Raw genomic sequence first — 14199 nt, 5'->3', positions numbered from 1 at the left:
CCAATGCGTTCATCAAATGCCGCCATTGGTTCATAGTTCACAACTTAAAATTTTGCTACAGGTAAAGCAGAACAAAATCAGCGCTCCTTTCATTTGACATTCCACGGGACCCAAAAATGTGAACTTTTTGGATTAAATATGTATCAACCATAGAGAATTAATGCTACTGCTACAATAACTTGCAACCTGCTTGTAACCCTTACCCTGTCAGTTGCATAGACAGCATCGCAAAGAGCTAAGGTGGTGACGGCAATGCCTATGGCTGGACCATTCACAACAGCTATAAGGACCCGGGGAAAGTTTATGAAGGCATCGACAAAATTCCTGAAAACAAAAACAATTCACTATGATCCACGAATAAGCATATACAGTGTTAGCTTTATTTTCTTGTAGTTTACAGTTATTACAAGCATAAGAAAACAGTTTTTCGCTGTGACGTTTCAGGAGAACACACGCTCCCTTCATCAGACATTTATTTTTATCTTGACTAAAGATACAGTTATAACAATAGTTAGCAGTTTTTAGTTAGCAGAAGAACACTGGAATAAATTAAATAATGAAAATGGTAACATAGATCCAGTATGGAGTTTTCTTTTTCACAAATGGAATAAGCCACCATCTTTAAAATTTAATATAACAGAAAACATCAAGAAACTTTGTGAAAACAATGATGATTTGAATTACCTGATGATATTTGGGATTCATAATTTTAAATAAAAAATAATGTGATCAATTTTTTTATATGAAATAAAAATAAAAAAGACTGCTTCTTTTCACAGTTAGGTTGCTATATTACAACAATGTAACATTGACAACATCCATTATATAACGGATTCTTTTTGTTTAAAAAACTGTTAACTATTATTATAACTGTATCTTTAGTCAAGATAAAAATAAATGTCTGACGAAGGGAGTGTGTGTTCTCCTGAAACGTCACAACGAAAAATGTTTTCTTATGCTTGTAATAACCGTAAACTACAAGAAAAATTACAGTATTAGCATAAGCAAAACAGAAATTCATCAGTACAGATTTCTTTCAACACTGATACTTGAAAATACTCTCAGCTGGTGATTGCATTTGAACCAATTTCTTTGTGTGTCTGTAATTTGGTACTGACTCCGCCATGTACACTTCATTCATTATTTCATCCTCATTGCCATGATTAATCTTGCAACATAAACTAAGCAAATTCAGTCACATTTTCATGGAGTCTAAATATGCTAGAAATTATACAAAATATGCAATTTTCACTAATTTCGCACGTTAACATTGTGTGGTAAAATCAAGTTTCCTGTTGGTGTATTTCATATGTGAACCTACAAATATTTTTAGGTGGGAATCGCAGTTCACAGTAGTACTAGCTTGGCTCAAAACAAAACCCTGAAACGAGCATAATTTTGTTTAAACTTCACACAATGGCAGTTCAACAGTTTATCTTCTAATTAATCTGTTATGAAGTTCAGTTGTAATGGGACGATATAGAACAGCATCCTTGACAGAAAACAAGATGCAGTGATTTTGAAAAATAATAATAAGAAAGCATTAGTGGCACTTACTTGAGCAGCTCGCCATTGTCCTTGGCAGCTTTGGTGACATCCGACAAATCAACTTTGGAGAAATTACTCAGATCGTTCCCGCTGCAGTAATAGTCTCCTGCTCCCGTAAGAACGGTTATTACATTCTTCTCTTCCTTTGCAGTCTCGTTTAGAATCTCCGTTAGATCGAGGTACATCTGGAACAGGGTGAAAAAGGAAAATTTGCTGTGATCTAAACACCCAAGAATCAGGGTACAATTAGAATCAAGCAGATGGGCTTGCCCTTTTACCTCTAGAAAGTAATTTGTTATTATTAGGGCTTGGAAGCTGAAGACCTATAAATTGCCACAAGAAGACCAATAAAAAGACCTAATAATATCAAACAAAGAACCTAAAAACGGAAACAGTACGTACGAATGTGATCCAAATTAATTAATGACCAGTTTTAATTACATATTTAATGAATAAAAAAAAATACACAATTCTGGTGGTATGGAACACACAGTGCGAAAAAACTATATGAATGAAATGAATCTTCTTTCAGACATTATATATTTTTTAGATTAACATAATTTGAAAAATCATATTTGAAGAATTATATTTGGCCTAGCCACACTAGGGTTACAGAAATTGGGCTTCGGGTCATATTTCAGTCATCCAAAATTGTTTTTCTCTTGTTTCAGGGATGGTTCAAATATATTTATTATTATTTTTTTATTTCTTTACTACAGAAAGGATGTTTAAGAGGAGATGACCTACTGATGATTCGAATTGAGAATGAGCAGTAAAAACGTAGTCGAAAGAAGGTGAAGTTGCAAAAAAACTGCTAATACCTTTAAAAAAAAGGCTAAAAAAGAACCAAGAATCCAAAAAATGCAAAAAAGGATGAATAAAACCCACCTTTTTCTGGCCTACAATGACCCAAAATGAACATATATTATGTTGGGCCTCGTCTTCGGACACTAGGGAAAAAAAAAAGAATTTTTCCTCAACTTCCGAGCCCTAATTATTATCATTTTGAAGAAAATTTGAAAAAAAAATTATATACACCTAATCTATACCATATTTCAAATATTTATTTCATATTTTTACTAATTTTTACTATGGAAACACCAATGAATAGCTGTTTTCACCATAATTGAGTAAATGCAAAGTTGTGTGCATGGACATACTGTCAATAAGAATGACGCTAGTAATGTTCTTCACTATAATTCAACTATTATGTTGTAAATAACTGTTACATACATTGGTATCAACATATTTAATACAATAGATTATATCTCAGATCACCCCTGTGCCAGCTTGGTGAGTACAGCTATCTGGTGCTCTCACTGAACTTTCACTTGTAAGCGATGCAATCAGTTACTTGTCGTGTAATCCTGCTCTGTGTTGCAAAATTCTGTGGCTTTCTTCAACACATCATCACCGTTATTCAATGCCGGGTGTTTGAATCATCATGCAGGGCAAAATCGTAAAAGTAGATGCATAATTTTTAACGTTGTTTAATTTTTTGACAACAAGGGAGGTACTCCGGGACAAATTAAGGGCAAACCAGAAAGAAAACAAACGACTGTCTGCTTAAGTTTGTGAGCTTGTCAGAAAAGGCTTCAGGTTTGAGTCCTACCTTAGGCATTGTTGTTTCTTTGTGAATGTTCCATCATCAATTTCATATAATCATCATTTTTCATGATCTTCATGAGCCAAAGTGTCAGAAAAGGCATGTACAAGGGATATCCACAAAATAAGCTTTACTGGCAAATATTTGATGCAGACGCTATGTGGTTACTATGGTATGAGTTAGTTGATTCTTTGGCCAGGTCTGGATGCTATCTGCAGACATCCAAACAATGCTTATGCCTTGCACCGTGCTTATAAGAACTAAGAAAATCAAGACTAGGACGGAGCCGATACCGGGGGTATAGGTATTGGTTGATATTTTTGCACCGATACCATTGTTTTTGAGTTGCTAGAAGCACAGCCAAAACCAATTGCCTTTTTCCATTTCAAAGTTTCGTTCACCTTTTCCAACTTACCTTTGGTTTTGAAAAAAAAAAAAAAAACGAAAAATAGTTATGCATTTGTTAAATGAACCTGTACTCAAGTTTCCGGGAACAACAAGTACGTGACACAAAGACCTGTACGCAGATAAGACTCGCGGTCAAGTATCTTGCAAATGAAGCGTAACGTGAAATTATCCCCATAGGAGTTTGCTGCTTCTGTTTAGTTCTCTTCGAAGTCTACCAGGCTTTGTTCGTACAGATGCGGTCTCGAACAATAACCCCTATAAGGTTCCGAAAGCCAACGATAATCCTTCCACTTTCTTTGGTGTTTGTGGACATCCCTCTCTTTAGAGACCCGCAGTCAAAAAGGCCCATGAAAGTGGTGGACGTGTCTCAGACACGTACATAGCATTCTCATGGAAATTCAAATACCTGGGCTAATCCCCCTTTTCCTTTCCAACTTTAGACTTTTGTTTGTCCTGACTGGGTTTCAGCAGGCATGTTTCGGCACAAGGAACGCAGCAGGGGAATAATTATCTTTGAACGACAGATGGCGGCAGTTAGTTTCTGGAAAGCGTAGTGATGGATTTGAATTTCCTCCCACGCCAAGCGATAGAACTATGCATTTAATTTTTCTTAGAAATCATTTGTCGAAAGTACATCGAAAGCAGAGTCACTTTGGATATCACTGTACTGATGTCAATCGCCTGATATAGATGCAAGAGACTGGTTAGTTATCATTCTCCCCTTACATTTCGTTTACTAATTATTATTCTCTTTGTTAAAGGACAAAAAAAAGAGAAGAGATTTGTTTCACATTACAGCTTTACTGTTAGTGTCCAGGGCTGCTAAATCGCCAATTATTCTTGTGTTCATGGATGATTTAATGTTAGTGTGGGAAGAGTGATCCCTTAGCTTTAGAGGATGTTGAAGAGGCATGATCTCATTTTTCAACATTGGGGGAGAGGAGGACGACGACCACACGATTGCCTCGCTCTTAGCTTCACTTAATATTTCTCTAATATTTGAAACATTTGATCGATTGTCACTTAGAAAAAAATGTGAAGTTGAGATGCATCGTTGCAACAGAGCATTGTTTGGTGGGTTAATTTATTCATAGCCCCTCATCAGAAATGCATACGTATAAAATGTAATAATATTAATTACACAGACACACACATATGTATGTATATAAATAATACAACCTTTGTTATTTGAAATTTTAAAAGTATCGGTATCGGTGGGTATCGGCTCAGCTCTAATCAAGGCGTTTGTCAAGTTCAATGGAGAACATGATATGAATGATTCAATGGTGCAGAGATATGCTACTCTTCAACAAATGATGTGGAAATGTGCACAATGTTCTGCAGACCGACCAACTGTCAGTGGTGCATGAAGAGAACAGATAATTCTGTCACTCCTTCCCCACAGCCTAGACTTAGCACCAAGTGACTGTCATGTATTCCTGCATGTGAAATCTTGCTGTCGGGGTTCCACGATGCCAACGAAGTCAAAGATACCGCTACCACATGGTATGCATCTCAGTGAAGGGATACAAAAACAGGTATTCTGCTAGTACAAGTGCTCATCAAGTCGACAAGTATAGTGTGCAGTGTGAATCTCAAATGGTAATATAAATGGTTTGTAAATATATTCTTGTTGTTTTGTTAACAGCCCATCGGAACTTACTTTCTGGATAATCCTCATAAAATAAAATAAATTACAAAATCAGCTTTTTTACATTTGTGAGTAAATGTAACAACCTACTATTATGTATTAAGTAAAATGATGGGTTCAAAAATTATGCAAACATACAAATAAGTGCTACAAAGTCATAAACACAAATTGTATTCATTAAATTAGATGATTCCACACAGGTAAAACAGCGGCAGCGAAAAATCAGGTAAAAGCCAGGCCAGCTCGGTAGTAGAGAAATAGCACAGTTATGCCCGAGACTCAGGTTCAAGTCGTGATCGAGCGTGCATTTTTCACTAAAAATTTTACAAATTGTATCACAAAACAACAAAAAATTATTTCTCTGCTTCTTTGTAGCAAATTCTCATAAAAATAATCCCCTCTCCTAAGCAATATCTAACAACCACTCCAAACTAAAAAGCAATGTAAGATTGATTGTCAATGAGAATCCACTCGGCATCCTGCATGTCTGTGCTCAGATATACAAAGTACCATATTACTGTATGAAATTAATCATCGGGTGATCAAAAATTTGCACATATCAATTGCAACATATACTTTTGCAAAATGTTTCAAATGTTATTAAATTATCCTACAAGTAAATAAATACCTGCTGTGTTATGGCATTAAATTTCTTGGGCCTGTTCAGTTTGATGATCTTCAGCCCCCCATCAACTGTGATTACGATATCCGAGTACTTCTCTGTAGTTGTTTTAGGCTGCTCATCGGCAGAGGTGAGGTTTGCAACGAGAATGACATATTGTTCCTTAGCAGCATCCTGCCAGAAAATTCAATGAAACAATCAGTTAATAATTATACATGATGGAATGTAATTGTCGATAATTATGTAAATAGAAGCAATGGCAAAACAACAATATTTTCTTGGGGGGGGGGGGTAGAGACAGACAATGATTAGGTATGGTTAGAGGCACATATTTTTGGTCAATAAAAAAGCAAAATTTCGGTACAAAAACTGAGTCAATTTCGGGTTCAAAAGCGGTAAATAAAATAAAATTTCTGTGGTATATAAAAAGACATATTGGTTTTAAAATTCTGAATATAATCCTAAATTTGATTTAAAAACTACATTTATTCCACAGAATTAACATTTCACTTCTAATAGCACATTTATGTAGTTATCAGACTATTAAGTTTATTTCTGTGTAAAGTAGTCCATTTTTGCTTCTACAATATTAACAGCAGAATTAATCAATTTTCCAGGAATTGCATAACTCTCAGGATAATTCAGACCTCAGAAGGTGCCGCGTCGGTGAATAAACCCTGAATTTCGTGTTTAAGAGTTAATTTCGCTTTTTGCAGTTCATTTCGCATTATTTCGTGACAAAATATGGTCACAAAATGCATCTCACACCTTTCAAAAACATAAAAAATTAACACTACAATGTGTTTTTTCAAATTTCGTTTTTTCGTCAAAAGCGAAATATGCATGCCCCTAGGTATGGTCATTGAAGGCTTATTATTAAGTTGAGAAGTATTCACCTTGAGTGATAACTGACTAACGTATGATTTTGTTGTAGACATTTCAAAGGGAGAAAGTGCCAATTTTCAATAATGTTAATTTTTATTCACAATATGTTTCATTATAGAGTTGCAACTGGTTAAAAAATTAAACATCATCATCTGACACACAGGATATCTTCAAATAAACTCAAACAAGAAGTTGCTAATCATTATATATCTTAGGCCAACCTGAAAAACAAGCGAAAAATTAAACAAACAAATTTTTAATATAGAAAATGTACTAAGCATAGCATTTTACAACTAGGCAAAAGAAACCAATCCTATTACACCCTTATGAGTAAAAAAATAAAATTACAGCCTACAACTTGGCATAGCAAACCAAAAATATTATAAATATCTATACATCATTACCGGTTTTGTATCAGTTAATTTTTAATTAATTAATTGGCATAATCAAGTGATACCAGTGGCGTATTCTGAAAATTTGACCAGGTTGACAGTAAAGATTCTTATTTACTGTACATATTTATTATATATTAATTAGATATAATAGAAATAAAGCACCAATGCATGCAAGTAAAACAAAAACAGAGTTCGACTATTTCAAACTTTCCAGCAATATCGGTAACAGTTCAGATTGTTTTATGATTTGTTTCAAATTCTCCTAGCAGAAAGACTAAGTATCGTAAAATTTTGTCACACAAAAATTTGAACCTTCCTCAAAGTAATGAGCACTGTTTGGATTCAGAAAAAGGTTATTTATGTTGGAAAAAACTTACAAATTACCTTTTGCAGCATGCATGCTCGCCAAGGAGCATTCTTCCATCATTTTCTGTTGTAGAATTCAAACCCATTGACTATGATCAGTAGTAGAAAGCATTTAGTGATCTTATTTTAATGCTAAGAGAACTAAACCTGGCCTGCCTAACCTAACCACGAAAGCATTTAGGGTTATAAAAAATTGGGTCTTACTCTGATATTATATGAAAATCAAGATATAGAGCATTGCAGCCTACTTCTAGGTGATACTAATTATCCACTTTCATTTGACATTTATGTGATTATACTACATTATGTACATTTGTCTTATGTAAAAGTTGCTTCCATGTATTCAGCTATAGAATAAAAAAACATGCTTCAGAAGCATTGATTTTATCTTGTGCTTGAATATCATCAATTTTGGTTCTCTCCTCACATCTTGTGGTAGTTTATTGTAGAGATCTATGGAAGAGTTTAAGAGACCTTTCTTACATAAGTTAAGGCGGCAGTGTTTTATGTGAAGTTTGTCTTTATTTCTTGTGTTTAGGCCATGTATTTCCTCATTTGTGGCAAAGTTGGAAATATTTTGCTTAACATAAATTAAGCATTCATAAATGTATATGCAGGGAAGAGTTAACACATTAAGTTTACGGAAAAGAGTTCTACATGAATAAGTTTTCTTTACTCCAGCTATGATTCTTATAGCTCTTTTTTGAAGCATAAAAAGGACCTTGGAGTGGCCCTTGTTACCCCAAACCATAATACCGTATCTTAGTAAAGCATCAAAGTTTGCCATATAAAGGCACTTTACAGTTTGGGTGCTTGAGATGTCTACCATTTCTCGAAGGGCATAGCACACACTACTTAATTTTGATTGTAGCGTGTTTATGTGTTCTGTATAGCTAAGGTGCTCATCCAAAAGGATACCCAGAAATTTTGATTTTTTTTTAGGCTCTAGTTGTGTATTCCCACATATTAGATTGGAGCTTATTTGGTTTCTGGTTTGGATTGTAGAAAATGTAATGTTTTTTGCTGTTGAGGAGTATGTTATTATTTTAAAAAACAGTCATGTAATTTGTTTAATACGTTATTAGCCTTAGATTGTAGAGCATCTTTGGAAGTGTCTGTAACTATAATATTTGTATCATCAGCATATAATATTGCATTTGCCTCAGGTATAACATTTGGTAAATCATTTATGTACATAAGAAACAAAAGAGGGCCAAGAATACTTCCCTGAGGAACCCCACATGTTACACTTTTCATGGTGGAGTGCTGATGTGTTGCATATCCTTTTGTGTTTCGCATGGTTCGTACTTACCAATTGTGTATTGCGGAACATAGTTCAAGGTGCCATTATGCTTTTTACACGAAAACAAACACAATTTTTCACATACAGAGTGATTTTTTAGATTCCTTTCTTCGCTTCTATAACACACAATATGGCAGGCATATTTTGACTCATGTTGTGGATATGCAGTATTTCCAACCTTCTTCACTAAAAAATACCTACTATCGTGTTCGTCACGTGTGAAAATTTTACATTATGCGCGGGTAGCTGACTGATAGCCCCACAAACCATTTCCGATAAGGTTAGGTTAGGCAAGCATAGTGAAAAAAAGGGGAGTTGGAAACACTGACAGGGGCTTACGTCATCAAACGTATGCAGTTCATGTAGGGAAAGCAATGGCATTTGTGCGTCGGTGAGATATTTCTCTTGAAGAACACATGATTTCTCAGTCAAATATATTCCACGATGACAGAAAATACCTCGAGGAACGTTGGAAAGCTTGGAGAAACTAATTTCCGTAAGTCGTTTCTTCTGTAAAAATGAAGAAATGTGTCTCTGATATAACTAACTGTTGCATTATATATATATATATATATATATATATATATATATATATATATATATATATATATATATTGCAGCAGGGAGGTGCAGTCTGGCGTTCGGAAAAGTTCGGAACCATTCGTAAACCTCCACGGATGACGTCAGACACAGGACATGTCAAAGACGAGCACAAGCAACGGCATAGGAATTCATATATACTTCTTCCGTGTTTTTGGAAATAAATTTGTCTTAAAAATCGATTGAATGTTCTAGCGTGCGTGTGTAAGTAAATGTATATGTATAGAGCAGACTATATCTAGTAAACTGTGTCGCCGAAGGTTAACTATCAATATAATTAACATGTAATGAAAAGCGGGAAAGCCGGCTCGGGGGTGGAGCAGAGGTCTATTCAGAATTTTCTCTTTTAGGGGTGTAAGTTCGTGTTTATGGGGGTGAAAAGGTATACTTAGAGCCAAAATAACCACAAAGTTGTCCTTTTTTAAAAACTGTGTGGAGTGTTAGGGCGAAGTTAGTGAATAAATCACTGGGGCCGAGACATTACAATATCAAAATACCAAAATGTAAATACAAATGAAAGAAAATATACTACCATGCACAAGTTAAAATTAATTGATAAATGTGACTTACCATGTCCAGGAAAGAAGCATTAACAAAACGCCAGGAAATACACAAAAAGCACACACACTGCACTGCGCACATGTAGCAAACATAAATAATCCAAACACTATTGTTATTTCACTTCACACTCTGTTCACGCTTCATTTCAGAGTCTGGATAGATGGCTTTTTATATCCCGTGAAGCGTCAACACACACAAAATATTGAGTACTTGTTTCTCATTTGTTCTCAAAGTCAAATATACATTAATGTAAATTAGATCACAAGTTCCCGCTCCAAAGTTAGTCATGCCTGACTACAGGTTGGCATTAATTAGATAACAACCATTTTTTACCTTTCTTGAGCAGACTTCGATTGTGTTTAATTTTCGAATTTAAATGCCTGATACGAATGTATGTCCGAGTTTTGACAAATAAATCTATAATTTCCTTCTTTATCATAGCAAACCTGAAAAGTAATAATTTCATCATTGCTTTCATTACTCCACATTCCCTGCTTAAATCACCAGGAGGATTGTATAAACAAAATGCATTTTCCATTTGTTCAATGATTTGGAAAAATTCTTCAGTAGGTTTATACAGTCCACCACGCGACACTATGTCAACCCATTTTTTCTCTTTTTGACGAACGGGAGGAAGACTGTCCGTACGAGAACCCAAATCTTTATCTAAATGCAGACACTTTTGCGCAATGAAACCTGCGATAAAATATAAACCTTCCTTGGAACAGTCGTGGGCTTCGTTGTCACTGCACTCTGTTGGAAACTGGAGTTCGCTGCCATCGGTGTTATCCTTCGTCTTTGATTCGCCTTCCTCTTTGTCAAGTAAAAGGTCAGACACCATCGTACTAAAAACACTATTGTATGTCCTACTGTGTAATTCATCATTCTCGCACTGATCCCTGGTTGGCATTTTTAGGGGAAGTTGTCCTATATTCACTCCTAACAACAGCAGCCTAAGTCGGTTTTAAATTCTGTAGGGAGAGGGTGATCATAGAAACCTCCCATGCCACGAAGACGCGACAAAAGATTTTCAATTACATCCTGATTCAACCTTGCAGTCAGTAAAAAATTCATATTGTGTTTCTGTTTCATATCCTGATAGAGCCCAAATAATGCGTTGATAGATTGTATCATTCCTTGCTGAAAAGGCAACAATTTTCCATGTCCTTTCACGCGAACACTTTCGATGACCTGCTTCATTTCATTTAACACCTTGGTTTGATGTCCAAGATGCACTCCAAAAGCACTTTTTAATTTAACATCAAAATTCTCTTTAACATATGAATTCATTATGTCAAACCAGTTGTTAATTAATGCGAAAAATTCTGCACTTTCAACTTCATTTGGGAATAAATAACATATAGCACTGCTTGTCCTTCTAGAAAATAACTGAGCGGCATAGAATACTCTTTGTCTCTCGCGACCTGATACGCAAATGTGTGCATCCGTTATCGATAAAGGCAAATGAAGTTCACTTTCATTTTTATCTAACACTGACTGTATGACTTTTTTTGTTACGACATTCTGCGATGGCAAGACTAAACCTTTATCAATAAAATGGTTTCTTAGCAATTTAAGCATGTGTGGAGTATCTGCAAATACCCAAATGTTCCGTCCCTTATCATTCGGATTCACAAACGAAGGATGACTCGAAGCGACACCTAATTCTCGCCAAACCCTTATATTTCCACCTCCCAAGTCGGAAACACACGCAACAACTTCATAGCCCGCACTTTGCACTGCTGATATTACTAAATATAAGATCTCCTTAGTCATTTGTGTGTCGAAGTTGTAGTATACAGTTTGTTTCCATGGGGCGTACAACCCGCGAACCAGAATGACCTGTAAAAAAAAAAAAAAACTTTCTAAAATCTTGTCATTAAAATGTTGAGTTTCGAGCAATAATTACGGTATTAATACTTGATAATAATCTCATTATGAACTACTAATAAATTTAGTACTTCATCCTGATAACACAGTCTATCGAGATGTGTCTTTCCAAATTTTAATATGTATTTTTCATTCTTAATTATGCTATGTAACACTTTTTTAAGGACTTTAAAGTAGTTTACTTCTATTAGAAAAACTTCAGTCAAAAAATTAACGCTGAGTTTTGGTGAACACACCCTAGCAATTTTATTCATATTTTACCTTATATCTTTTCACATTTCCAACACAGTAAGAATACACACGCGCGCACACGCTAACGCAAGATAGAAAAAGATGAAGGTTGCAGCGGAAAAACTCCGCAGTCAATGATGAATGATTTGGATTGATTTGGTGTTTTAAGTCCACTTTATGCACAGTAAGGCTAATCGGGACTGGACCTACAGTTTAAAGTGGGATCCTAACCACTATGTGCCTCCACCGTGAATCAAACCAGGGACCACTTGATTGAAAGGTGACGACTCCAGAACTGCGCCATCGGAAAGGCTCTCATTGATGAATGAATGAAAATGATTACTTGCTCATTCGTTATGCTAGAATTTGACTTCCGTTACGTTCTAACATTATATAAATAACTTGTTAATTCTACTTGTAAGTAAAGTAATAAATTATTTATCTGTGCATTCTTGAACGGTCCCATGACAGTGTCACTCTCAGCATCGTACGCAACTTTGGAGTATATATTCATTTCGTCGAAGCATAATACGCAGCACTTTTGGTGTGGTTGAAGTGATTCTCCATAACTCTTCATAACATCAATAACACTTTTCAGAAGGCCTGGTCTACACTTGAAACTTTTTGTCCAGTGACGCAAAGTGGAAATGCTTGGAAGAGGGATTTTCATATTTTTCCTCATGTAGGTGTAAGCTTTTCTTGACACATGCCTAAGTGCTAATGCACTTACAATATCACTTCTCGACCACAGTTTCGGTCTGCTTTTGTGGCTAAGAAGACATTCGATTTGGTTGGAGGAAAACACTGGTCGAAGAATTTCCCTTACTTTCTTAGACACATTGAAAGCAGATTGCTTTGATTTGTGAAGTTTTACTAACTGTTGCCTCAAACTTTTATTGCTAATTTGTAAATTCTTCACTTTATGTAATAAACGATTGCATTGTTTCTTTACTTTGTTTACTTTCTTAGCACTTTCATCATGTAGTGTCTGCAGTTTCTTTATTTGTTCTTCAGCACATTTTAATTTCTTTGTCAGCGTTTCGAACTCACTATCTTGTTGCAGATTGGATATATTTCCAGTACTCAAAGTCCCTGAATTATGTGCCATGCAAATTCTTTTGCGAGGAGACAACTCTTCAAGTTTTTCCAATGCTCGCTTTCTAATCTGACGTTTATTGGCACGTCCACTTCGATCAATTATGTCATTTGGCTGTTGCACACTACTACAATTCACCACACAACCAGGCTAATTTAAACTTGGTACAGCATTTTTATTAAGTTGCGGTCTACAGGCAATGCTCAGCAGTTCTGCTTTTAAGTTCCGTTCGTAATCAGCATCCAGAAAATGCGATGAGCACACTGTCGCTGTTTTGGCGTTAACAGGATCTAACCTCTTACACTTTGAAACCCATATCTTGCACGTAATCGGATCCTTTGGGAACGAAAAGTAGCTTACACCTACAGTATTTCTTGCGTTGTTCGAGCACAAAGCAACAGCACAATTGCACGGCATCTTCCTTAAATGTTATTGTTGTTGCAAAAAAAATTCTCCACTATCACACAAGCTACAGAAAAAGGAAAAACAAGGCACTTTCACACTCTCTCGCACAAATGCAGATCCTATAACGAGCGGAAAGGTCAGTGACAGAGTCACCCCTGTCCTGTGAGTGACGTCAGGGTTGGGACCGCCCACGACCCTCTTTTTTCAGCTTCGGGAGGGAAGACTGCGCTACTTTCTCAACTATATATATACTTACTTTGTATTGCAGGGCCAAGGTTGGCAAAATTTAGGTTTTATTTAAAAGAAACAAAACTAACAGTTTTTTTTTTTTGTTTTAAGCCGTGTTTTAAACAAATGAAATGATTAATGAGGAATCTGTTAATCATCCGATGATTGAATATGTTCCTGTTATAAAGTAAACACTTGATTAACTTTTTAAAATACACATTTATGTTAGTCTTAAATCAATCTCGCATTCAGGCTATTCGAGAAGCTTCAACAAATCCAGTGAGTCGACATGGTAGCTACTTTATTTTTTTCAATACGATATTTTATCATGATTGCAACTAAATATTGACATTAACAATATGCACATTTGGCAGTGCGTTAAGTGAGGAACAAAATGGTTTCAT

The 14199-nt window shown here is 35.5% G+C and overlaps 1 protein-coding gene across 3 annotated transcripts in view; it reads right to left on the bottom strand.

Moving 5' to 3' along the window:
• The window catches only part of LOC146004727 (enoyl-CoA delta isomerase 2-like), a 50960-nt gene that overhangs the window by 2750 nt on the left and 34011 nt on the right, over nt 1-14199 (bottom strand). For all 3 annotated transcript variants that reach the window (XM_083143688.1, XM_083143689.1, XM_083143686.1), the window contains exons 3-5: nt 5842-6009; nt 1558-1733; nt 204-324 (exon numbers count right to left, since the gene is read on the bottom strand). In XM_083143688.1, the coding sequence (XP_082999814.1) occupies nt 204-324; nt 1558-1733; nt 5842-6009 (465 nt within the window). The remainder of the gene's footprint in view (nt 1-203; nt 325-1557; nt 1734-5841; nt 6010-14199) is intronic.

This window comes from Lepisma saccharinum, chromosome 22 (genome assembly GCF_977018435.1).
Source record: "Lepisma saccharinum chromosome 22, izLepSacc3.1, whole genome shotgun sequence".
NCBI classification, from domain to species: domain Eukaryota; kingdom Metazoa; phylum Arthropoda; class Insecta; order Zygentoma; family Lepismatidae; genus Lepisma; species Lepisma saccharinum.
Note: the sequence above shows the minus strand (reverse complement) of the source record. Positions and strands in the feature narration are given on the sequence as shown.